The sequence below is a fragment of the Festucalex cinctus genome, chromosome 15 (assembly GCF_051991245.1).
Source record: "Festucalex cinctus isolate MCC-2025b chromosome 15, RoL_Fcin_1.0, whole genome shotgun sequence".
Classification (NCBI taxonomy): Eukaryota; Metazoa; Chordata; class Actinopteri; order Syngnathiformes; family Syngnathidae; genus Festucalex; species Festucalex cinctus.
This window is the reverse complement of record NC_135425.1, coordinates 7660197-7687499: the sequence shown is the minus strand read 5'-3', so window position 1 is coordinate 7687499 and position 27303 is coordinate 7660197. Positions and strand designations below refer to the sequence as shown.

Genomic DNA, 27303 nt, shown 5'->3' with positions numbered 1-27303 from the left:
CGTGACATTTAAATATCGGGAACATGACGACGACGATATTGTGGCAGTTTTAATATCACAATGTCACAATGTTGCGCTTATCGTTACATCCCTAGTACATATATGTCACTTTTTGGATTTTTCACTGCACCACTGGGTTGTGTTTAGCCATGCATGACAGTTCTCCTTGAATAGGCTCCGTATTTGTGTGTATGTGGGTGTGTGTACTTGGTATGTCATGAAACATACTGAAGCAAACTTGAACATGCAAAAATCATATCTGCCTATATCACAGGTTTAAGGTGAAACACAACTTGGGAGGAGTCACAACACATGTACAGCTAACGAAACATGCACCATTAAAAACAAACAAACAAACAAACAAACAAAAACAGAGACAAGTTGAAATAGACATACTGTAAAAGCTGGCCATTACATAGTTTTGGCAGCGATCACCAGTAAATTCATTTGGACACCTGATTAGGAGACAAGAGAAACAGACAAAAAGAGACAGGCAGTTAGTTTCTAAAAGTGAAGAAGAACCCACAATAGTCATCACTGGTGTTGGCAGGAAGAGCTAGCTAGACAATCGTCAAGTTAGAATTCATAAGTTTGAGTTCAATGAAAAATCTCTTGGAATTTAGGGAGTTTGGACTTGAAGCAGCTGACTGAAATGTGCATGTAAATAGGCAGCCATTTGGGCTGTAAGAAACGATAGTTCCCAGATAACATTTTTTTTTTTGGTGAAGCCTAACCCAAGAATTAGAATATAGGCCCATATACACGGGACTCACAAAGACCGCATGAGGAGCCTCAGACCCCAGTGGTCACTTGAGTCCCAGTGTTGTCACACATTTGATCCAAAACTTTGTTACAAATCACAATAGCATTCTATGTGCAAGTGTTAGCTTCTGGTGCCGGAGGGGTGTGCTGAATGAAAAATTAGTCGTGGGCTGGGGGTGTGTATATATATATATATATATATATATATATATATATATATATATATATATATATATATATATAAAGGGAGAGAGAATTTGTCAGTGGCGGACACCAGAATGGGATGTGATGAAGTGGAGAAATACATGCAAGTTTCAGATCATTGTTGCTCTCGGGGAGGACATTGGTCCAATATCAAAACCAGATCACAGAACTTGAATTAAACATGAGGGTGAAACACCAGTAATGACATGTGGGACTGAATACAGTGGTCACATACGTTTTGGGTTTGAGACTTTCTTAAGCACAGCTTGTTCACATCGGTGCCCAGTGAAGCCGGTCAAGCACCTGGTCAATGGGTAGAAAGGACAAGAGAATAACAGTACTGACATGTTACACACAGGACAAAAAAAAAAAAAAAGTCACAAGACCAAATTAAAAAAAAAAATATCATGGGAGCAAATTCTTGGAATGATTGAATTTTTTTTTGTCAAATTCTTACTTCATGATCCCCATTTGGCAGTGGACGTACAGTCAAATGATTGAAGTAAGATCACACAAATGATCTGATAGTGCAAACTCCAGCACATTAACCACTAGCTGTGTTACATAGTGACTCACTCACCACCTGGGTTGCAAGTGAAGCAGTGAAGGGAGGCCAGAATTGGAGTTATATGCTCCCTCCTACGAGCTCCATTTGGTAAGTTAGCAGCAGCATTTTGGACCAATTGGAGACACTTGACTCCAGAATATAATGCATTGCGCTAATCTAGTCAACATGTACCTAAAAGTCTCTAAAAGTTGTGGTGAAAGCAAAGGCTTAACTTAGCCAGCTGCCTAAGATTTTTTTTGTAAAAAGCTGGATTTGCCAATTCGATTTAAAATCACTGCCCAATTTAAAACCCAAGTTCAAGACTGTGGCCAATGACAACAAGGTGGGATGTACAAGTACCACTGCGACCAAACGCCATGACTTCTCTTTTCTTGTCATTGAAATTCAAGAAGTTCAGTTCCATCCAGGCTTCGATTTCATCCAGACAGGACAAAAAGTGGCCTTAAAGCTGCTCAATGGAGGATTTTGCCCCAAAATATCTGTGGATATGATGTGACGAACGCAGTGTGTAAAGGGAAGATGGGAGTGTGCAGTTTCAGTTTTCAGCCACATGTGGCAGTAGCGATTCGAAATTCAGTTTCATGCATTGAGCAGCTTTAAGGAGAAAGCATCCTTTTTGCTTAGCGGGACATACAGGAGATCTAACTGTCGTCCCTATAGCAGTAAAAGAGAATGCCATAGATCGGGGTGTCAAACTCATATTAACTCAGGGGGCGCATGGAGGAAACTGTATGACCAAGGGGACCGGATCGCTAAAATAATGTAAAAACAATTGTCGTCAAATTATAGCTCAACTTTAATAAAAAAAATAACATGAATGTAAATGGAACGCGACACTTTGCCTGTATGTGTTCTGAATGTGTTAAATCTACCTGTTTTGCATATATATTGTTCCCAGAATGCATTGTGTGGCGCAGTTAACTCATTCAGCCGCCGCCATTTTCACTGAAGCAATCCCCTTCGCTCCCGGCTGTTTTACTGGATTTTGACAGATTTTTGCAAGGCCCACAGAATATTGTTTTCTATTGTTATAAAAGCATGGAACCTACAAAAAGAAAGATTAGAGTATCTTCTTTCATCGGGATAAAAAAAAAAGTATGTTTCTATCTGTTTCCGTTTTGCAGCAATTAGCATTAGAATATAGCGAAGTTTCATCATGATTTACAAATCTGTTTAAAAGTGTGGGGATTAACAGCTTGTTGCAACATAGCCCTGGTTGATCTCTTAAACTCTGTTGCCACCTGCTGGCCGTTTTTGTAATAACTACCATTGCTTGAACAGTTCTCTTCAGTTCAGAGGCTGCATCAAAGCCTTCTGTTTGCTCTATTATAAAAAAAAAAAAAAAAAGTATAAATATGTCTTTGGGAGACTGTGAATATTTAAAATAGAATGTATTTATACATTTTTGGGAGCAAATGAGTTAATGATGTTATAAGGATGTTAATCCTTGTCATATCTATTTGTGTTACCAGTAATTGAATTTGTGTCGTATTTAACACCTTTATGTCGGTCTATCATTTAAAAAAAAAAAAAAAAAAAAAAATATATATATATATATATATATATTAAACAAACCGTAACTTTAATTTGTGTGTAAAATAATGACATCCTGGACGATTCCCCGTACAAGTTGCTTTGCTCATCTGAGGACTGATTGTGAAATTACAAATTTATATGTTTTGATTGTGGCCGGTTGATTAATTGGTCCGACATTACAAGTTTTTTTTTTTTTAACTTTGCAAAATCATCTCGTGGGCCATATTAAACCCCTTTGCGGGCCTAATCCGGCCCGCGGGCCATATGTTTGACACCACTGCTTTAGATAGAAACCGGGGGCAACAAATTCAATGAAACCCTGTGGAACACCATACTGCAGTGGGGTAGAGTGGGACTCAGAGCAACCAAGGCAAGTACAAAAAGTCCTGCCTGCCAAGTCCAAGATCCAAACCACCCTTGAGCGTTGCACAGCTGTACTAAAACCTGGGACTCAGTGCAGATAGATGAAAGCCTGGACTGTACTACCAACATTGATGCCCTGTGCAACAAAGAAAAGAGCCACCTGTACTTCCGATAAAAGCATGCGGCTCCACCAGGACCACCCTCATCTATGATGCTGTGTTGGGGCACAATATCAAGAGTCGCAAACGGGGCCGGGCGAATTTGTCGGCTACGTGACATCACACCCGTGGCAACTTGACAGCACGAACGGATTATTATATTTTTTTTTTCACTCACTCACTCACTCACTCACTCACTCACTCACTCACTCACAGAAGCTTACATGTGTGAATGAGTGAGTGAAAAAAAAAAATCCGTGAATGCTGTCAAATTGCCGTGGGAGTGACGTCACGCACCCGACACATTCGCCCGGTCCAGTTTGCGACACGCCACCCCCTGCTCTGCGATTGGCTGGAGGGGTGTAAACACTGTCTTTCCACAGAAACGTCCCAGTGTTTACAAAACAAACACAAAATGGCAAAATACAGGCTGAGGGGGTGGGGGCTTAGGAAAAAATCGCCACTACACATTAAGAGAAGCCCAGATCTGTAAAATGAGAAGTAGTTTGTTTGTTTAAATCCTGTATTTAAAAAGTGCCTTTTCCAGAGTGAAACCAGCATACTGGGCCTTTAAGGTTATTAAATTGGTTGGATATTTATAATAATAATAATAATAAGAAGAAGAATAATAAGAATAATAATCTGTTTTCCAAACTGTTTCTTCTTCTTCTTACTACTACTACTACTACTACTACTACTAATAATAATAATTATAATAATAATAATAATAATAATAATAATAATCAAAGTTTTATGTAGTTTAACTACAGAGATTGTAGGTGGTTTATATGTATTGTTATGTACAAAAGTACAAATATGTATTAATGCAGATTAATCGCACTACTAATTTTGACCGCAGATGATATTAGCTAGACCTCAGATGGTTATGATAAAAAGTTAGGACAGGTTGTGTTTGACCAATAAACATAACTACATGCATTTAAGCATTTAATCAATTTTTGCATATGACTTTCAGAATATTTGTTCATGTCAAACTGCTGGGGTCATTTTTTTTTTTATTATGCAAGTAATTAACTTAATATAAAAAGAAGAGGAAGAGTGCAGTGGATCAAAACATTTTTGAAGACGCCCTCAAATGTTGACAGAACACACAACAGGTGGTCTTCAAATTTGGCAGGCAAAAAAATGTTGATAAAAAGCCTTTTTTAATTATGTGGTTAATTAATCAAAATTAAGGTGTGATTAATCTGATTAAAAAATGTAATCGCTTGACAGCTCTAGTTAATACCATAACATATTAGAATATGAGCTCTTTCTACATTAAGAAAATAATGATCCATTTACAACACATTGTATACACAACAGTATGCATAGTATATCAAAGAAACCAATGAGTTGTTATTAAATAAAATGTAATTTACATTTTTTTTTTAATTATCTAAATATGTGATTATTAAATAGAATTTTCAGTAGGATACTGAATGCTGAACTATTTCACAGCTCCAGCACTACAACAGCACCATTATATTGTCATATACAGTCAAACCTCGGTTTTCGAACATAATCCGTTCCAGAAGGCTGTTCTAAAAGCGATTTGTTCGAAATCCAAAACAATTTTTCCCATTATAATTTATGTAAATAATTTTAATTCAACAAAAAGTCTTACTTAGCATGGAAAAATGCTATATTAATGGAACATTAGGCCTTAATATTTTATTTTAATTATGTTCAGACATGAAACAGATTGCAACCTGTTTGTTAAATACAGTGTTGAGGTTTCAGTTAAATACATTATCACACAAATCTTACAGTGTACAAGGTTACTGATTAGTATTTGAGTGTAAAAAAAAAAAAAAAAATCGCAATAATTGACTTACAGACTCGTATGGGGATTAATCGGTATCAAATCGAATCGTGACCTATGAATCATGATACGGATCGAATCGCCAGATACTAGGCAATTCACACCCCTAATAAAAATAATATATATATTGAGGCAGTAATACAAGCATTACAATAAATTGATACGTTTTTATTAAGAAAATAAATAAATTAATCAATATTTAATTAAATAAATAAGAAATTAATAAATACAATAAATTGAGTTCCTCCACGCATTGACTCTGTTCCTCTTCATCTGACCATTAGCGTGGATTTGAAACATAGAAGTGCCAAAACATGCCTTGTGAAAATTAAACCGCCCTAAAAAACTGACCACCAGAGGGTGCTAGATATGCACAAGTGGAACTCAACCCGACTTTTTTTTTTTTTTTTTTAACAGATGTGCTGCTTCTAATATCGTGACATGACGATATATTGTGGCAGCTTTAATATCACGATATCACGATATTGTCGGTATCGTTACATCCCTGGTGTCATGAGAGTGAAATGAATTGTTTCCAAAGTAGCTTGAGCTCGAAAGAAAGGACGCAGAAAAACACAACGGCAAATCCGCACGCAAAATTGAAATTCCATGTCCTTACCTGCAAAAAAACTTTGTGCTGCCATGCATGATTTCAAGGGTAAAGCACTCCCCTCCGTTGACACAGTAGTTCTTCTGGCTATCACTACAGCGGGTCACATGACTGGAGGTCTTGGCGGTAGTGGTGGTGCTGGTGGAAGCTGCCAGAGACAAAACAGAATAAATTAGGACTTCATTCATGTCTTATGAGAACTGACATGAGTGCAGGCGCAACACAAAAATGATTGTCTTCATGAATGTTTAATTATGCATTAAAATATCAACTTACACTCAAATGAAATACTGCTAATGACTTTTAAAATAGACACTCAGAAGTGTTAATGCTTTTTGGTGACCTGACCATCGGACATGCTGCACATCTTTCCCTGATGTTGATCAAAATAGAACAGCTGCGTCTGTACTGAGCATCCGAAGAGGAATACAAACATTGCTGCCTTTTTCTTCGTCTTTTTTTTTTTTTTTTTTTTTTTTTTTTTGTATCTGACATATTAATCCAACAAAGTGTGGTTTTTTTTTGGGAGCCTAGCCAACAGGATGCTGGTTTAATTTTTGTGATGGTCCAAGTGCTGCAGTGATTGGTGCTGCTGTGAAGTCATGCTAAGGACAAAACATGATGCACTGCACCAAAGTCGAATAATATTTCACTTGAGTCAGCTCACTCATTTGACAAGTCATTCTTTGAATGACTTGAATATAAAATGTGAATATTTTGAGAAATCATTCCCATTCAAAGAAGGCAAATTAGGGCCAATGAAAATAAACCAAATACTAATAATAACAATCAGGGGTCTGCAATCTGGCAAATATAGCTCTTCAGTCCCCTGTGGCTCATTGTGGATCTCTCTTTAAAAAAAATAAAAATAAAAAAAGTATTTATTTAAATATTCTTTAAATAAATTATTGATTTAAAAAAAAAAAAGTCTAGCTGAAAATCATCAAAAAAATGTCTAGTGTCCAAATTTTTAAGTTGTAAGAAAAAGAAAAAAAAAATTCAAAAAGTAACCATAAAATGTCCAAAAAACAAAAGATGGCAGACAATTGCCATAAAATGTCTTTGAAATTGCCAAGAAATAATAATCAGAAAATAGAATTATTTATTACAAACAAAAAAAGGCAGAAAAAAACGTTAAATGTCTTTGAAATTGCCAAAAAACAATAATCAGAAAATGAATTTATTATAAAAAATAAAAAATAAAAAAAAGTACATTCGACTAAGTCTAACACACTTTTTCCATTATCACAATCTGTGTCAATGTTTTGCGACTCCAGACACATTTTATGTTATTCATCTGGCCTAAAATGGTTCTGAATTAAGTCATGCAGTTTTGTGATTGATGTCAATTAGTGTGAGTTACTATTGTGAGTTATTTTGAATGGTATATTGGCTTAGACATAGGCTACATCAGAGGTTGCTGTATAATCGATTTTATATTTAATGTCATAGTATCGGGTATGAAGAAAAATCATACTGTATATGCAGAACTTACGATGCCCATCGGTATCATACAAGTACAGACAAAATGACACCTTTTCAAAGACATTATTCCATTTTGACAAATGTTTGACAAATAATTCTGGTGTTATAACAAATATACTAGAAAACCTTTTAAAATGACATATTAAACTGTGATATTTGAAGGGACACGCCCTCATCTAAATCAATGTCACAAATAGTCACAAGAGGGCGTCCCAACTCTACTGTGACCATTTCTCAACTAGCTGACTGAGATGTGAGGGTAACATTTCTCACATAACCTTGGGGGGGGGGGAATGATGACTCATTCAAGCCATTCTGCTTTTCTCATTAGATGGATGGTGTTCAAGTTCAAGGTGACAATTCTGGCAAACCATCACAGCAGTGAGGTTATGACTTGGCATGTTTGGTAGGAAATCTCCAACCCATTGCTCACAAATACATGATATGCTGTAACCAATTTGAACCCAGAAAGAGACGGGATATGTTGATCAACTTTTTTTGTGTTTTGCTTTTTGTTGGTGAAAAAATGTGCACACATACTTCAAATTCATGTAAGGAAATATATTTTTAATGCTGACCCCAACTTGACAGCTTTCCAGCACACATTAGCATCCCCCAAAATACCGTGTGAATTAATAATAGATATCACAATAAAATGAATTATAGCAGTTTTCCATTACTTTTTTTGTGGCTATACGGACTTACTAACAGTACGTAGGTACTGTATACCACACTGTAGTTATGATATAATATTGTGCAAATGCTACATAGATCTCAGTGTTGTGTCTCCCATTTTTACCCCATAGCAAAATTGTTCTTTTGGAGCAGAAAGCTTGAAAAAAAAATGTGGCAAGTCCTCAGTTCAGGGATCCCGGACGGTTTGTTTTCATCAAACTATGATTGCATGCAAACCGCAATTCAGGATAATTCCTCCTCCTAAGATCTTTGTCAGTCTTGTTCACTGAAGTACACTTTACCACTGTCATCGTTCTTTATCTGACAGTCTCTTCCTCCTTTTGTCCCTGTGGCCTCAGACTTCACTCAACCACGTTTTTTTTTCTCTGAGGCTTGATGCGAATGTTTCCTCTCTGGAGTCTATGTGGAACCATGCATTCATGCATGCTGCAAAATCAGCAAGAAACCTTTTTTTTTCTCTCTCTCTCTGATGCACCACCCTACTGCATTTTACTCTCTGGTTCTTCTATGCCAAAATGCTTTTTGTCCATTCAATTTATGTTTCTTTTTGTTGCTTCCCGATTTGTAATTTCTATCCCGTCCAGTTTATTTGCCTGTCAATTACTCACATCTATTATATGAGGCCTTGTAAAAGTGTCTTTGAGAGAAAAAAAACAAAAAAACAACCTGTCGTTTCATTAGCTAAGTATGTATATGGTTATGTGTTAATCAATTTGAAGGGTCAACTTTATTATTCCCAAAGGGGAATTGGAGCATCAGATGCTGCAGTAAGCTGCAGAAGAGAAGAGAATGTAATGCAGCTCTGTGAATGTGAAGGAGAGTGTGGCAGACGGAGGTAATGCAAGAGCAAACGTCTACTGTTGCAGTATCGGGGTGTGGCTCCGTCTCAATCACATTTGGGTACAGTGGCTCTTAAAATGCGGATAACTTAAAGACACTATTGTGATAAATGATTGAATTGCATCGAAAGATTCCAGGCATACAATCTCAGGCTTGCTATTTCAATCAGTTACGATACGTAGCCTATACATTCACCCGTTATTCACCTATACAACTACATACAAGTGGTTTAAATACTCATCTGTGCGTACTAAGACCACAAAAGAACAAAAAAAATTGTTAATGACTCATGCCATTTTCCCCCACAATGATGTCAGAATTGGTTGTATTTACTATGAAACCAACTGTTTTAATGACTCACAGTATAATTACTTGGATGGGTTGTGAGTAATCTCCAGTACAGACATTGTTTAAGAATTACACTACATAGAGTATGAGACCCCAAACTGTCAACAGGGTAAGGTAAACCCAGGCAAAACTGATCGTCAAGGTTGCTTAACTTTTTTACTGCCCCATATTATATATATATAAAAAAAACTTTAATATGACAAAGGCTTTAATCATTTATGTCATCTTTGAAAACGTTCTATTTCATCAGATGTCATCAGGTTTCGTCACGTTTATTGTAATTTCATACACATTGAGCCCGTTGAAAAGAGAAACAATGCTGCCATCTTCCGGCCATATATAGTGAATGTTTTTGATTCCACAACTCATTGACCAGGCAGCGCGCGCTTCACTTAGGCCAGGGGTGTCCAAACTTTTTCATTTGAGGGCCACATACAGAAAATCAGAAGGACGCAAGGGCCACATAATGTTACGAAAAGAAATTGTGTTTAGTCCTAAAAATTGTACAAATAATTTATTTGTGCTTTTGCATATTTAGAACAATGCTACAGTATATAAACCAATTTATTTGTAATATGGCAGTAGAGTTATTATAGTTTTGGAATTTTTCATTTTAGTTAGTTTTTATGAGTTATCAGGGTGGTTCTGTTAGTTTTTATTAATTTAATTCATTAAAAAAATGCTTAGTTTTAGTTTAGTTTGTTAGTTTCAGTATTAGTTTTTTTTTAAAATGTGTATTACTTGTGCGCAATATTTAAAAAAACACCATGGGAGCAACGTCATCTGAAGGTGCGTTTCTATTGGCTGCTGCAAGATGACATCACTTCTGTGTGACATACTTTCAAACGTCATTATTCCGGTTTATAGCAAAATAAATCTACTAAAAATCACATTTAAAATCATCCCCAAAGGCTCATGCATTCAATTAATTACCAAAGACTAAAACGAAGGATATGTTTGCTATAATTATAGTTAGTTGTAGTTAGTTTTGTAAACATAAAATGTAGTTTCAGTTAGTTTTCGTTTTTTAAAAAGCATTTTCGTTTTTATTTTATTTCGGTAACAATATTGTCTTTTTAATTTTCGTTTTAGTTTTTTCATTAGTTTTAGTTAACTAAAACAACCTTTAATGGCACCAGTTTTTCGATACCCTCCCTTCTTACTTTGACCATCACCAAACATTTTTGTTTTGTTTATTTTATTTGAACTGAGTCAAATGCCATTTTTAGCATATGTCGCGGGCCACTGAAAAATGGATGGCAAATGGCCCCCGGGCCGTAGTTTGGTCAAGACTGTGAACTGCCCATTGATAAAAAACAAAACAAAAAAACAAAACAAAAAACATAGTTGACATCATTTAACGTTTATGGCGGCATACATCGTGATTTTATGCCGTGATTTTACTTATCGTTATTAAACGTTTTGGAGGTCAAAGAGTTAAAAACACATCAAAGTCAATATCATGATCACTTTGAGTGCTCCTGCCTTCCTTCTCACACAATGGACGAGTACGTCATCTTCCCGCGCATGTACAAACTTGATTCAGGAAAGAGTATCAATTAGCAAAATAAATGAGTGAAAAATAAAGTGGAGAAGAACAAAACCATTTATGTCAAAACTACCAAAGGCTTCACATTAAAAACCTTTTTCACCAAATGCGCGTAACCGACAACAGCAAGAGCCAACGAAGTGAAGTGGGGAGTGACACAAAGATGTGCGAAAGTGGTTGACATGGGACATTAGATTAAATGTTGATTAATCTTCTGATCGTTTTTAAACGTTATGATGAATCATGTTTGCTCAACCTCAAGAAAGATTTTAAAGACCTTATCTAGCTCAGAAAACAGAATTTTCCTCAAATTCACACATTTTAGCTGACGTTAAACATTACTCCCAAATGACTACAACGGATTATTTCAGGAGGAACGAAATCCATTCATGTTGAACCCCAAACATGACAGTTAAATGCTAACCGTCATGTTTATTCATCACACCACAAGGAGTAATCTTTCAATGTGACATCTTTCACCTGCATGACTCTTGGTTTCGCCACGTGGGGATTTACGTTACACAAGTGAATCCAAGACACTGTTTATGCTAGAATTACAGACAATAACGTTCACAGCGCTTGTTTCCTAAGAAATGTTCACGACAAGTTCGTTCTTGCAAAGGTGGTTGTGGTACACAAAGAGAGGGGAAGGGAGCAGATTCCAAAGAGGTGACAAATGGACAGTTGTGAACTTCTACCACACCTGACAGCAACTCAAATGACAAATGATGTCAAATCACAGTGAAAAAGTGATCGTTATTACTGTACTTGGATAGTTGACTTTAGCACAAATTGATACATAGGCCAGGAGCCATCATTTTTAACCCATGATTAGGGTTTGACTTGGGACTTGTACAACAATGTTGAGGAATTTTAAAACAGAAGTGTACTCAGTTAATATGGTTGTGCTGCTTAAAACTTTTGCCAGGGAGTCACTGCAGCGATTTGCTGCTTGTTTGCTCTTCCTGCCGTTAGTTTGGTCTGGCAAAGGGAAAAGTATTCTTCATGATCCAAAACATACAGCATCATGTTCCCGAATGGTGGCGCTAGCGTTGGTACCATATGTATATGTGCTAACTGAACAGGCTCACTTAAGTTTATTGATGTGTTGTGACTGCTGACGGAAGTAACAAGATTAAGTCTGAGTCATTCAAACGCGACTGCCGTGTAACGTCAACGTTCTATGAAAGCATTTCATAACTTTGTGAAGCAGATGGCATATTAATTCTTCAATGGCCAAGTGAGAGTGAGTGAGTGAGTCCCCTGCAGTGGTGGAAGGTAATGAAATAAAACTACTTTGTTTCTTTACTTAAGTACATTCTACAGGTACTGTTACACTTCTATTCCATATATTTGGAAAAACAGGTATTTGTACATTCAAAGTCATTTTGTCAAAATAGGCTTGCTACTGAATGATGACTACATAAAAATTGTATGGCTCGATCTGACTCAGTGGGGAACCATTTTTTTTTTCTTTTTCAGAATTCCGAGTTACCATGGCGACTCAAATTCCAAAAAAAAACCCCGCCAAAGAGTCCCATAGGAATGAATGGAGAAGGAGGGAAAAGATAAACAAATTAAGCACCTTTTTCCAAGCCACGCTGCGCGTACATACATTAACCGATCAAGATCATTTTTAGCTCATTTTGTTGCAATTTTTCCCATCTTTAGCTCGGTGTCGAAGTTTTTTTTAAGGAATGTAAGCTCTCCCTCCTGTGCGAGTTCAAAGACAGTGTGCGAAATGAAGAAAAAAAGGCTTTTTACATTGGTGTGTATTGCGTCTGCTACAGTGGGGCAATCAACGATAGAGTGGAGGGACAAAAAAATTCTTTCGAAAAATCTCACTTCAACGCGTCACCGTGGCCACAATATTTGCTCACTAAACATAAAATTTGGACATTTTGTAGTTACAAGGGTCTTCTTTCTGACAAACTCACTTTTGTGCGGCAAAGGTGTCATTTAGTACCTTTTATTTGATTACAAGCGAGAAGAAGTCACATTTTTTCGACCATTCAAAACCATGTAATTTTGGCCGCTTTTTTCTTGTCATTTTTTTAAAAGCCACACGTTTTCAACCTGCTCTAATTCGGTCATTTTTCGTCCGGTATAAAAAGTGAGAACATGCTTACGTTCCCCAAACCCTTGCCGTTCTAACGGACCCATTTCTGAAATCTGTATCTTAAACCGTTGAGTCGTGAGAGCCTTTTGTTCGAGGTGTGCGCTTTCTCATTGAACTCAGTTGAAGCAAAATGTTTGTCCACCTGGTAAAAGCCAAGTGAAAGAGTTTGAATAAGCACTTCTACTTTTATGTAGTCTTTTTTTTTTTTTCTTCACAAAAATTATGTCTTCCGACTTAAATACAGAATGTTTATTTGCCATTCCACATCCCCTAATCTTAACCCAACCAAGCATGAAAGTGTCGCCATTTACTGAACAATAAGTATGAAAAATTCAGTATGAACATGTTAATTATTTAAATATGTTTGAGCCGTTGAAATGGATGTGTACTACATAAAATGGTTGTAATTGCTGAATGGTGAAGGTAAAAACTGAGAAAAGGTGAGAGTCTACACTACACACCACCAATATGTGTTGGTTTTATTTCACATTCATTGTCAATCTCTTTCTGACTTCTGTGCATAAAGTATGTACCATATTTTCCGCACTATAAGGCGCACCTAAGAGCCTTCAATTTTTTCAAAAGCTGACCATGCGCCTTATAATCCAGTGCGCCTTATATATGGATCAATACTGAGCCGCAACAGGTCTCGCTGTCAAGACGCTATCGGTGACCCTGCACGATCGGTGATGCGTATGCACAGAAGATCCCGCCAGCTTGGATCGCTAGCTAATACTAATACTTTACCTCAGAGAAAATAATAAAACAGCTGTTTATTCATTTTGGGAGTGAATGGAGTTGTCAGAAAGCTGGTTTTTAATTATTAATAAAGTTTGACTGACCTATCTGACTGTTTTGTTGACATTCCCTTTAGCGCAGCACCATCTAATGGACGCATAACGTAACCCCAGCCTCTACTGTAGACCTTATATATGGAAGACGTTTTAAAATATGTCATTCATTGAAGGTGCGCCTTATAATGCGGTGCACCTTAAAGTGCGGAAAATACGGTATATTGTTTTTTTTGTTTTGTTTTGTTTTTTTGTCCAGTCAGATTTCAGCTTGCTCTTATGTCACTGTAATCTGCCCAAGGCATTCACAACCAGTACCATACACATACAAACTATTAGTAATTGCTTTTTATTTGCTTTTTTTTTTTTTTTTTTTAAACCAATCAGATATCAGATTCATCACTCTTGGCCTTCATACAGGCTTTGAGTGACGTCAGTCCCGTGGCATGCTCAATGCGAGACAGAGGGAGATGAATGTCAGACTTGAATAAAAATGGATTTCAAGGTGGACTTGAAGAAAACTGCACATTGTAAGGGTAGGTTGCCCAACAGTGTTGTTGTCTGGCTTGTTTCAGCCCTGAAAAGAACTTGTTTGGTCCTTCCGCAGCAGCAAATGTGAGTTCAACAGGCAAGAGCAAAGACAGAAGTGACATTTTATAGAGAAATAATCAGCATCACTGGCGAGTTTGATGTATTTCATTAAGTTTTTCTTATAGTGACTAACTACTCAATATTACACAGTAAATAAACTGCCAGATCTTGTCAACAGGCAACAGGCGTAGGATATGATGTGTTTGTTTGTTTGTTTGTTTGTTTTTTAGAAAACACTGATTATTTTTTATTCCTTAATTTTTATTTTTTTTTTTCATGTCCACGCAAACATTCACTGCACAGGTACATGTTTCTTATTAGGCTCTCACCCTGGCTGCAAACACGACACTGAACAACAAAACCTGTAACTATAGTGCAAAATTTGATCTGACTTTTTTTTGTCAGAGATTTTTGTTACCTTATATGACGAAAGAGGATGTAACGTATCATGTCATCATAAATCAGAGGGAGGTGTGTCCTCCCCACCCATTTGCGCCTGTGTAAATTTGAAGTCCATTAATTTAAGTGGAATGTATGGACGGCTAGATAAACTACTGTACATGCCACCAGTTGTTGGTGTTCTCAATTTGTTATAGCGGTTGGAGGTTATTTAATTCCCATAGTTTTGACAAGAACTCTAAGGGGATCAAGCTAATTGTTAGCATTAGCGTTAGCATTAAAACCCATCTTCTTGATTTTATTCTTGGCTTTGACTCATGAGATTTAGCATTGTTTTAGTGTTTTATTGTATTTAATGCTATGTTATTATTTATTGTTTTAAACATCTTTATTTTTATGTGTCTGATTTTTACTTTATGTACAGCTAGGGTTGCCAACTTTCTCATCCCAAAATAAGGGACAAGTGCACGGCACGGTGCCATGGTGGTGTGAGCGTAATGTGTGAAATCAGTGTATATTCTGATTTGATTTGAAGGCCATCATTATGTAACCTCATACAAAACCTCAAAGAACCCACAATTTGCCTCTTTACCTAGAAAAAAAAAAAAAAAAACAGGTGCAAAAAAAAAAAAAAAAATGCAAAAGAGGAGCGTGACTCACCAAATTTACTTTTTCCATGGAGACTTTTCTTTCTTTTCTTTCTTACAGGTTTATCCATTCTCTCTTCCTAACCGACCGGACAACAATACACATTATTCTTATTATTATTATTATTATTATTATTATTGTTATTATTATTATTTTCTAGCCACTAACACAGTATAAGCCGCGCAAATGCACGTGACGATGCCTGATGCCTGTGATGGGCTGACAGTTGCCGCCCTTCGTGACTTGCCGTTTTAGCTGATCTAGGACCTGTAGAGTGCGGTTTGCTGTTAAGCGCTGATTGCGAAACTTGCCAGCAAGCTAAATTCTCGCAGTATTTGTTCATAAATAGTACGACAATACATCTTGTATTGCTCCCCGCTGATATGTTCGCAGCCGACGAATTAAGATCGGCGTTTAGAGTGTAGGCGACATGAAGCTGTGACGAAACCAGGAAGTGCCTCTCATACCTTGCAAGATCTCCACGTAACGTCACACCCAGCGACTCATTTTATTGGCTACAAGCAACTTCCTTGTCACTTGTCAATCTACGGGAGCAGCTGTGGTCCAAAAATGGCAAAGATGCCGTTTGCTGCATTTCGTGTAAGAATTGACAATTATTTTACAGGACTTTTGAGGTCCAGTATGGGACATAACAATTTAGTACAAAATACGGGACGTCCCGGCTAATACGGGACAGTTGGCAACCCTATGAACAGCATGTATGCAGCTATGGTTGATTATTAAAGTGCTCTATAAATAAGTTGAGTTGAGTTTCACCAGGAGGTCTGTCTCCTAGTCAGCCATCTTGAAACTGTCTTGTGTTTTCACAAAACATGCCAACAGCCCGTATTCTAGCCCAGGTGGAAAATGCATGTCGTCCTGCCTCATCCTGTCATTTTACCCACTATATGTTGGACAGCAAATGGTATTCCATGTAGACTATCATTCGCTAATGCTTGTCATTTGTCTGTCAAATTTTGAATCCAGTTCTGCAGAAAGAAAGCAGAATGAAAGCATGTTGATGGGTGTGTATTGAGAGTACTGTTCCTATATATACTAGGGATGTAACGATATCCAAACATCACGATACGATATTATCAGGATATGAAGGTCACGATACGATAATTATCACGATATTGTGGGGGTTTGGCGATATTTAAAAAAGATCACAATATTGTAAAAAAATAAGCGCTCATACTAAAAAAAAAAAGCACAATATTGTGCTTTTGTACATAACAGCAATGCATATAAACCACCTAAAATCTCTCATAACAATATTGAGGCACTTACTTGCGAATGCAAGCACACATTTATCGCTTCACAAGCAAATTAGGTTCCCCTTCATCTGACAATTCGCATAGATTTTTAACATAGAAAGCCAAAACATCCCTAATGAAAATTACATTGCACTAATAAAGTAGCCACTAGAGGGTGCTAGAACTGCACAAATGGAAATCAACCTGACTTTTTTAACAGATGTGTTTCTTTTAAATATTGTGAACATGACGACGACGATATTGTGGCAGTTTTAATATCACAATATCACGATATTGCCCTTATCGTTACATCCCTAATATATACATAACGCAATCCACAGCCATCTTGTGTATCATTCATCAGTAAGAGGATGTCAGCATCGCCTTGGTCTTTTTTTACATAGTGGGTCAATTTGGGTTACTATAAGTGCAACTTTTCTGTGATACAATTTGAGCTATAATTTTGTATCCCGTCAAGTTATTAGCACATAAGTCATTTAGTGGAGTCCAATTTGAACACTTGAGCTTCCATCCCTCACCACCATCTTAGCCACCCAAAGAATGATGTAATAAATCTTGCATATATGTGACTACCGCTGAATCATTATGTTGCAGACAGCATTAGCGTGTTGTGTTTTTCCCCCTGCGGTAAAGGGATGCCGGGGACATCAATTAGCCTCCAGCCAGCTCTGACCTTGAAAAGAAGCACTGGCAGTGAACAGGAAGTCTCCCTGTGCCCACAGCCTGGTGTTTCAGTTTGTGTCATGCATTATTGATTTTCACTTTTTCAGATGACGGTAATATTGCATGCTGCCTCCAAGTGCAAAGTAGCACGAGCGCCATCCGTCCTTGTGTGCCAAAATCAACGCGTACAACTTGAAACAATGATAATTACTTGAACGTCGAAGTCAGGCTGACGAGCACACACCTAGAGGGGAGCAATATTTCCGAGGCTTAGTCATGCGCCTCCATGATGCTCTCTGCAAGTCACAACGTGTCTGCTCTAAGGCAAAGGCCCGACAGCCTACACTTGCTGCAGTAGTCGATAGAACAGATAATTCCTTTGGAACAGAACACCCTTTTTGTTTATTTTGATCCAAATCACAGTTTAAGATGGAGATGAAGAGCTAGCGCACCTCGCCTATCGCAAATTCCTGTGTCATGATACGAGGGGGCCGTTCTGGAACAAAGGAATGAAAAGATAGCCCAGTTCTTGTTGGAAGTACTTACAGATAGTTGGGATAAAGATGTCGTTCACTTCTTGTGTTGTCAAAGGGAGGGGGGTCTGCTTCGTGATGGTGGGAAGTTGAGCAGTGGATTTAACGGTGGCAGACGGCTGAGATTGGGTCCCTCGCGGAGGCACGTTCGAACCTCGTGTAGACTTGTCCTCCATTAAAACCTCAGGATGCGCTGAGGTTATGGCGGCAGTGGTGGTCAGTGGGGCAGTTGATGGAGATGAATGAGGAATTGACATAGTTAGTCCCAGTGTGGGGTCCACTGATATGATAATAGGGTCCTGCCCCATACGTTTAGGATCTAAATGAGTAGGGGGTTCGTACTCAAAGATCTTATCGGCGAAGACCCATTTGAGTCCAGCTGTGCACAGAGCTAAACTAAGCAGGCAGGCCAGGATGGGCAGAATGCAGATTTTCTCAGAGTGCAGGCAATTGTTAATCTGTTCCATCTCTATGCAGACACAGCAGGTGCCTGGCAAAGCCATGACTCCTAAAGGTCCCGGATGCTCCCCACCATCATCATCATCATCATCTCCTCCTCCCTCTGCAGTTACCTCTGCAACCTCCTCCCCGTTCTCTCCAGCTGCCTCCGTCTCCTCTGGTTTCTCCTCTGGGACTTGTCCAGTATCAACAGCGGAGCCAGAGGGGGAGGCTAATCCGGGAGGGGGAACCGGCCCTGCAGAGAAATCCTCCACTCCCTCAGTCATCTTCTTTTAACTGCTGGATCTGGGAACACTATTAACTCAGACAGCATCAGCCACCAGTCACTTTAAGTATGTTGTCCATCATGAGGGGAGCCAGGATTGCGGAGGAAAGTGTTCTCGTTTCTGACCTTGTTAACAGTCTGGAGTGAATGAGGACGGCCTTCCATGCACAGCAGAAAGGACTTCCATACTCTCAACGAAATGCACTCGTGTGTCTACAAGTGGAATATTCAGATATGCTGCAGATTATTTGGGATGTTGCATATATGAGAGGAACGACGACGGAATCGTGAAGGATGACTTACCTGAGCACTTGGACGGACGAGATGGCGGTTTTATGTTGGGACGTCTGCAACTGCGGTAGTTGAAGTGCATCGGACAGCACGGCCAGGCACTGCAGTGGCAGGCGGGACATGCTGCCTTGTCGGTGTGTCAAGCTCCAAGGCAGCAGAATGGCTGAATCATGAGGGAGCGGCAGGTGTCCTTCCTCTCCAGAGCAACCACAGAAACAGATGAGTAAGGGAAAGAAGAGAGAATGCTAGAGAGGAGGAGGGAGGGAGGGAGGGAGGGAGGGAGGTTGTCTGCCGGCAGCCGCAGCAGCGCAAGGGCAAAGAAGACGGGTTACTCCCCTTTTTTTCTTCTAAGTGGCAAGCGGGGCAGGCCTCCTCCCTCTCCCCTTCGCTTCCTGTCTTGCCACTGCGTCCGCGGCTCCCAATCCCGGCACAAAGCATCACGCTCAAGCAAGTTCCTTAATCCAATTAAGAGCCCTTGTCAGCCAATCGCAGGCAGGCCAACTGCTGGAGCCACCTCCTCCAACAGCACTCTCCATTGATTATGCTGAAGCCAAAGGGTGTGTTTTGTGTCTAGGGGAAGGAGCCAAGCAAGCAGACATATGATCCATCCCAGGAGGATAGAGCCAGTGTGTTTCAGTCCTCTCAAGTCACTGAGTAATAACACAGACCATAATGATAATGAATAAGATGAAGGTGCTTTGATCAACGGCAGTGCATTCATTCCATTATATCATGAATAACATTTTAAGAAGTAATTCATCAACAGCTGGATCGAAACATGCGAATATTTGTCCCACTAGGACAAATAATTCAGTCAAAGAGGCACTTGAAGCATTCTAGAGGTCCACCATTAAAACTATGAAGTTCCTGTTCCCCACCACCACACCAGGTAATAGGTCGGCAGAACAATCCAAGGACTTGTGGGGGATCGAAGGCTTAAACAAGATGAAGAAAGGTCAGGTCACCTCCACACGGAATGCTGACCCTGCTGCGACCCTTTCCAATCCTCAGAAAGAATTAATACCAGTAATGGTATCTGTGGGAGAGGACTTCCTGTCAGGCCCTTGAATTAGGGACCCACATATTGATTGTACTCTCAGCATTTTCATCCGCATTGTTTTCAAGAGGAAGTCACTTGTCAGAGAGGCAAATCAAAATAGCGGTGATGTTTTTTTTTTTCTTTTAATTACAGTAATTAATTTGATATCTTTTTAATTGCATATGATTTGCCAGTTACACTGATACAATAATGAGAACGGTGACTGTTTCTCCTTCGATTAAAGTCTCACTGCCAAATATAAAAAATAATAATAATCTTGGTTTCATCAGACCAACACCTTTAACCTGTCTTGTTCAGGTTCTTGAGCACGCAGAATGGTGCCTTTGTCCAGTGTCTAAGTTTTATACTGCAGGCACAGTGCAATACGGTAGTTTGATATACCGGTACTCCCTTGTGTGTATTACTATGCTGTCAAAGTTACAGCGTTAACTCCTTGATTAGTCACAAAAACAATTAGCATTAATCATTCGTGTTGTTCCCCGATACTACATTAAAACAGTGGTATCGGTATCGGTGACTTACTAACAAGTAACATGTTGATCGACATGTTTGTCGACACGATTGGAATTAATGGTATTGACCTAATACCATTAATTCCAATGCTAATATAAGACTTTGGATGCAGCATCTTGTGTCTTGCTCATGCATGACATTCACTGATATGTCACATGTTCACTGCATGACGATCTAAGACATCCTATTGGCCCTTGAATGCTCTGAACCAAAGGCAGGACAGCTTTTTCATGTTGAAAAAAACAAAAACAAAAAAAACCTTGTTTATCATGTATTGGCACAGATTCATCGCACCATTAATTTTGACCACAGATGATCCTTTATCTTGACAGCGGATGGTTACGTTAAAGGTTATGTTTGAGCAATAAACATTACTACATGCATTCAAGTAAAGCATTTAATAAATGTTTGTCAAACTGTGGGGTAATTTCTTCCCACATTTTATATTATGCAACTAATTTACTGATTAGAAAAAGAGGAGGATGAGTGTGCACAGTGGATCAAAAAATGTTGAAGACATCCTCATAACATTAAATGGTGAAAGAATTAACACATAACAGGTGCTCTTCAGAATTGGCGGGCAAAACAATGTAGATTAAAATCGTGATTATTTATTTATGTATCATGATAATTTATGTATTCATGATATTTTTATTATAGGACATGACAAGACAGGATAGCATAAGACAGGAAAGGACAGGACAGCAAAGGAAAGTGTTTTTGACCCAGGCAGTGCTACTGATGTGCAAGTTGGGTAGTGGCTATTTTAACAATCGGCAGTGTGGCACCGCGCCACAGGGTGGCGCTTCTTTGTTTTTGTGTGGATATGTATTCTTTTTTTTTTTATGCCATGGAAGCCTACGGCTATTGTAATGCGCAGGTGGTGCCCACTTTTTTTTTTTTAAAATAAATATTAACCTGTGGACTTCCATTGCCCTCCCGTTTTTTTTGTTTGTTTGTTTTGTTTTTTTGCTATCCCGCTGCGCCGTCCATGGCCGGTCTGCCACCGCGCATTACACTATGTAGTTCCTAAATACCTGTAAGGACCTTAAAGTGCAAATGCGAGGACAGTCCAGGGATTTAATGTAATCATATGGGCTATGTCACTGAAAGTGGCCCCACATCAAACAACTAAATCCCACAAGCGTGCCTAAGGAGCTATATTAGTAAATTAACACATGCATGTTAGTCCGCAGCTGCTGTGCAGGCACAATAAAGATGGGAGGTCTTGGGCTTACCTACCACTAAAGCCAGAGACCACAACAGGAGGCAGTCCACCGTCACCCATGATCGTCAGTGGATCCAAATGCATGGCGCACCAGAAGAGCAACACCGGCACTTTTTTTTTTTCCCCACAGGTAGGCAGAAATTAAGGATCCATGGAACCTGCAGGTTCATTACAATAAAAGGTGACCATCCATCTATCTATCCATTAACTGAACTGCTTAAAACCAGTTTTCTATAAAATTATCTACCGGTAGTTGTTATTACGTTTTCTCATTTTGTGCATTCTGTGATATGATTTATATATTCCAGGCAAGATTGCTGTTCTTCATAAGGGTGCATCCATTAATTAATGTGGAACAGTTCAGTCTGTGTTTAAGTTCGGTGGGGTTGGGGTAAGGTGGACCCAAATGCAGGAAAGCAGAGCGATGGGACAAATGTGCTCAAAGATTTTTAATTAAAACTAAAAAGGCAAACCGGGCACTTGCAGCTAAAAACAAAATCAACAGAGTCTAAGAACATAAGTCAAAGTAAACAATCAAACAGGGAATACGACGTGGCAAGCACATGGGCAGAGCATGACGTGGATGTGATGACGGGGCATGGCAAAGGCATGAAAACGACAATGGACCAACACAGACTGAAAAAAACAGGCAACTAAATACACACGAATTAGACAAATAGAGACACCTGGACGAGACACACGTGACTACGAGAACTGACTGGCTGACATGGAGGTGGGAAGACAAGTGCAGGTGGACGTGATAAAACTTGATGAGACAAAGGGAAACACGAGGAAAACACAACAAAACATATCATGACAGGGAAAAAAAAAATGGAAACATGACAACAAAATCTAACAAAAGCCAAATCCAAAACATGACAGTGCGGTTTGTGCTCTTGGTTGTTGGTGTGCTTTGACTTTTAAAGAGATCAACTTTGTCTTATACAGTTGGGTTAAAAATGAAAATATATGTCTGAAGTATTATTTTTTTCTACTATTACTGTTGTGTGTTTATTTACATGACAGAAGTTTTCTTAGACTGCAACAGGCAGCTATTAGCCCACTGCAGCTAACAGGCTAACACTACTGCCACTGTCTGGGTAGCAATTACTGCTCACAGTGCTCAGCCACTGATACAAGAGAAGCTAACTGGCCACTGTGTGGCTAGATATTGACCTCCGTGGCACATTCCCCGCTGCGCAGGCAGCTGAGAAGGTCCACATCTGCCTCCGAGGAACAGCGCATCGCGGAGGCTCGCCGTTCATGCAGCCATAGCGGGCCGAACGCTAATTCTGTTTGGCCAGTGGACGCATCGCAAATTAATCCAAATGGTCGTACTGAGAGTGCCAAGTTTCTATATGCAATTTAGCGACAATCCCTGGAGGTTGACTTGGCAAAATTTCAAAAGTTGCTGCACGCTCGTAACCCTAGGATATGCAGTCCAGAAAATGGTTGGCTGGACTTTGAAACATATTAACAACCTACGAACAATACAGCTTACGAAAAGTCTCTAGTGTTCATATCTTGAAAGAAAGCAAATCTGGCATGAAATAAACTGCTTGTAAGCTGCATGTTAGCATTTCCTCATTCTCTCCTTTATGAGCCATGGAGCGGTTAATCCTTTTAATATTTTCAGAGGTTCAAGTGGGCACAAGAAGAGATTTTTTTGTTTGTTTGTTTATTCCGCAATTTTCTCAGATTTTCACATAAATTTTGGTGCCGAATGATTGCCGTTTTTGGACATGATTAGCGATGTATTTAAAATGATTTTGAATGGACAAAATGTGTCCGGATCCTCTGCTGACACGCACCAGGACATGGGAAAACTGATTGGGAAGTGGCTATATTGCTGACTAGTAAGAGGCCTTTTGAAATGAGTTAGTTCCTGGTTTCTCCAAAACTAATTGATAACATTGCAAGATAATATTTTTGAGTGAAAAAACTGGTCATCCCAGTCAGATGGTCCCTTTAAGATGACAAGATAACTTTCAGCATGCATACTTTTTATCTCCTACATTTCTTCATGGGGCATGGACACAATTCTGATCTTGTTAGCTCTAAATACAACCACATCAGATTTGAACTTTATATTCAAATCAAATCATGGTCAGAGGTGCGCATGAGAATTTGGTGTGGTACACAAATGAGCACCAGAAGTTGTTTGATGCTTGTTTTTGTACATATTTGAGAAATAATGATTTTATTTTTTATTTTTTTAATGAAATATAACACATTTCTTTTAACCTGAGATTTATTTTCACTCACGTTCCCTTTGTCTCTTCATGCAATGAAAAAAAAAAAAAAAAAACTTTATAATAAATGAATGAAATACAAAATGTAGAATACCAGAATAACTTGAAGACCGGTTATAAATTGCATTTTTTTCTAAAAACTACAGTATGTTACAGCATGCTGTCTACAAAGTGTACAATTTTTTATAATCAAGTTAAATGATTCATTCATCAATAAGAATTACCTTTCTAATTATGATGATACAACTGTTAAAGCCATACACTCCATGGAAAGTGACATATGTATGTATACGCATCCCTTATAGCCAATAGTCCCTGTGATCATACTTAGCTACACAGTTTCTGTAAATATTTTCTCGACTGAGAAGAATTGCACAGTACAGTAAAACAGTACATGATAAATCCCTGTGACTAGTCTGAGCAGGAATAATCAAACATCTAAAGTTACCTCCAAGTAACCTTTTATCACATCACAATCCTACTGGCTGAAAGACAACAGCAGAAGATAACATAATTATGTCATTGGATTCCTGGTGGATGTCGTAAATCTCATTTTTTTATTTTTTTGATAACCTCAAATAATATAAGTTGGGCAATGGCACAATGTGGCCACTTCATTGTTCTTTATTTCATTTAGGGATTTTAAATGTCCATCCTGTTTTAACCCTACCAGGGAAGGTTTGAGTTTACATGAGAAACTGAGCCACCAGGTTGGTCATACCCAACAAGATAAGAAAACTGTGAAAGACCGCTGACGGCCAGCGGAGGGCGCCCTGTCTTCTCAAGGAGATCATGTGGATTAAGGAGGGGAATACAAAGACTAAAGCCAAGCCGCATGTTGCTCCAGAAAACCTGTAACAAGAGACGTTGCCATAAGTACACGCCACTAAAAACTGCGCTGATAACATTATTTTTATTTATTTATTTTTTACACAAGCACAAGGGTGAAATAAGACATAAAATATACCGAATAATGGATCCAATGTTGGGATAAAACTTTGCCATCAGGACACCAGCTCCAACAATCAAGATGTTCAGGGTGAGGACATGGAAGAAACTACAAAGATAGAAGAAAAATACAAAAATCCTTTATCATGAACTTAATGATTCAGTGAATGAATCGTCTTAATGCACTGATCCTCGTGATTCAGTACAGTCAAAAGAACTGCTGATCAGTTACTACTCTGGACAAATGGTAACATGCAAAAAGTGTGCCACGTGATTAAACGCCCTTTTTAAAAGTCTGTTTTTTAATTTTATTTTAAAGTTTGAAGTTTTTAATGCACAGCAAAATTAATTTGTGAATAAGTTATTAGCATTTTTTAAGAACTGAAAACAAGTTGCGCTCGACCCATCCATCCATTTACTCCCACTTATCTAGGGCCAGGTTGCGTCTTTAGCAGAGAAGCTCACACTTCCCACACCCAAGCCACTTCATCCAGCTCTTCCAGGGGAATGCCGAGGCCTTCCCAGGCCAGCCGAGAGACAGTCTCTCCAGGGTGACGTAGGTCTTCCCTGGAACAACACATGAGAGAGGTGTCCAGAATGCAGCCTTTTCCTCTCAATGTGGAAGAGCAGCAGCCACTCTTGGATGACTTCTCACTATCTCCAAGGGAGAGCCCGGAAACCCTGTGGAGGAAGTCCATTTCGGCCACTTGTATCTGGGGTCTTGTTCTTTCGGTCATGAACATAGATGAGGGTAGGAACGTAGATTGGTAAATTGAGAGCTTCGGCTTTTGGCTCACTTCCTTCTTTAACTTGACAGACAGATACAAAGTCTGCATCACTTCAGATGCGACAACTGTCACTCTCCCGTTCCACTCTTCCTTCACTCATGAACAAGACCCAAAGATAGTTAATGAAGTTCATCTCGTCTTGTAGTTCATACTTAGGGCAGGAAAGGGACCTGGAGAGGACACTCAAAACTTTTCCGACTGGGGACCATGGTCTCAGATTGGAGGTGCTGATTTTCATCCCAACCACTTCAATATCTACTGTAAACCGCTCCAGTGAGAGTTGATCACACTGGAAGCCCTCAATGCCTTGGCTGCGCCTAGGAATTCTGTCCGTAAAAGTTTAGGAACAGAATTGGTTACAAAGAGCAGCCTCGGCGGATTCCAACTCTCAATAGAAACAAAGCTGCCGGCAACACTGACACCAGTTGTACAGGGTCCGAACAGCCTGTATCAGGGGGTTTAGTACCCCATACTCCCGAAGCAACTCCCACAGAACGCCCCAAGGGACACAGTCGCCTTCTCTAAGTCCACAAAACACATGTAGACTGGTTTGAGAGAACTACCATGCACTCTTGCCTAACGTCCAGGACGAAAATCGCACATCTCCTCCTGAATCTGAGATTACACTTCTCCAGCACCTATGAATAGACCTTACCTGGGAAGCTGAAAAAGTGTGATCCCCCGGTAATTGAAAACACACCCTTCGGACTCAAGGGGACCAACCACCCCAGTATGGCAATCCAGAGGCACTGTCCCAGATGCCATTGAGGAGTTGTTGTTTTTTTAAACCACGTCTGTGTCCTCAACCCCAGAGATAGGAGAGCCCGTCTCAAAGATCCCAGACTATGCTTCCTCATGGCAAGGCTTGTCGCTAAAATTGTAGAGAGGAGAACTTCTAAGTATTCTCCACACTCCGACTCAACATGTCAAGTCAGCACCTCATAACCTGGATGGTGCACTGCTACCCACTCCTGAGATGCCAGATGGTGTACCATAATTTCCTCAAAGCCGTCCGGACATCATTAACTCATTCACTCCCAGCCATTTTCACAGAAGCAATCTCGTTCGCTCCCGGCTGTTTTACTGGATTTTGACTGATTTTGCAAGGTCCACCGCATATTGTGTTCTATTGCTATAAAAGCATAGAACCTATCAAAAGAAAGATGAAAGTCTCTTCTTTAATCAGGAATAAAAAAGTATGTTTCTATCTGTTTCCGTTTTGCAGCTATTAGCATTAGAAGAGAGCTACGTTTCATCAGTTTTCACAAATCTAGTCAAATTTGTAAGTAATTGAGCTTTTTTTCTACATGGCCCTGGTTGATCTCCTTTGCTCTGCTGCCACCTGCTGGCCGTTTCTGTAATAACTACCATTTCTGCAACCGTTCTTTGCAGTTGAGAGGCTGCATCAAAGCCTTCTTCTATGCTCTAGCATAATAAAACAAAAAAAAACGTATAAATACGTCTTTGGGACACTTAGAACATTAAAAAAAAATTATTTACATGTTATTGGGAGCAAATGAGTTAACTATGGTCT

The 27303-nt window shown here is 39.1% G+C and overlaps 2 protein-coding genes across 10 annotated transcripts in view; both read right to left on the bottom strand.

Moving 5' to 3' along the window:
- Positions 1-19545, bottom strand: part of nrg1 (neuregulin 1) — a 37659-nt gene extending 18114 nt beyond the window's left edge. For 2 of the 8 annotated variants that reach the window (XM_077497669.1, XM_077497670.1), the window contains exons 1-4: positions 18993-19514; positions 17979-18902; positions 6036-6174; positions 397-455 (exon numbers count right to left, since the gene is read on the bottom strand). In XM_077497669.1, coding sequence (XP_077353795.1) covers positions 397-455; positions 6036-6174; positions 17979-18690 — 910 coding nt within the window. In that variant the 5' untranslated portion in view covers positions 18691-18902; positions 18993-19514. Of the gene's footprint in view, positions 1-396; positions 456-1201; positions 1270-6035; positions 6175-17978; positions 18903-18992 lie in introns of all 8 variants that reach the window. The other 6 variants (XM_077497672.1, XM_077497673.1, XM_077497677.1 and 3 more) reach the window with 5 other exon arrangements.
- Positions 19546-22215: 2670 nt separating this feature from the next.
- The window catches only part of slc38a9 (solute carrier family 38 member 9), a 26152-nt gene continuing 21064 nt past the window's right edge, over positions 22216-27303 (bottom strand). The window contains exons 14-15 of one of the 2 annotated variants that reach the window (XM_077497959.1): positions 25001-25090; positions 22216-24885 (exon numbers count right to left, since the gene is read on the bottom strand). In XM_077497959.1, coding sequence (XP_077354085.1) covers positions 24720-24885; positions 25001-25090 — 256 coding nt within the window. In that variant the 3' untranslated portion in view covers positions 22216-24719. The remainder of the gene's footprint in view (positions 24886-25000; positions 25091-27303) is intronic. The other variant, XR_013278774.1, reaches the window with a different exon arrangement.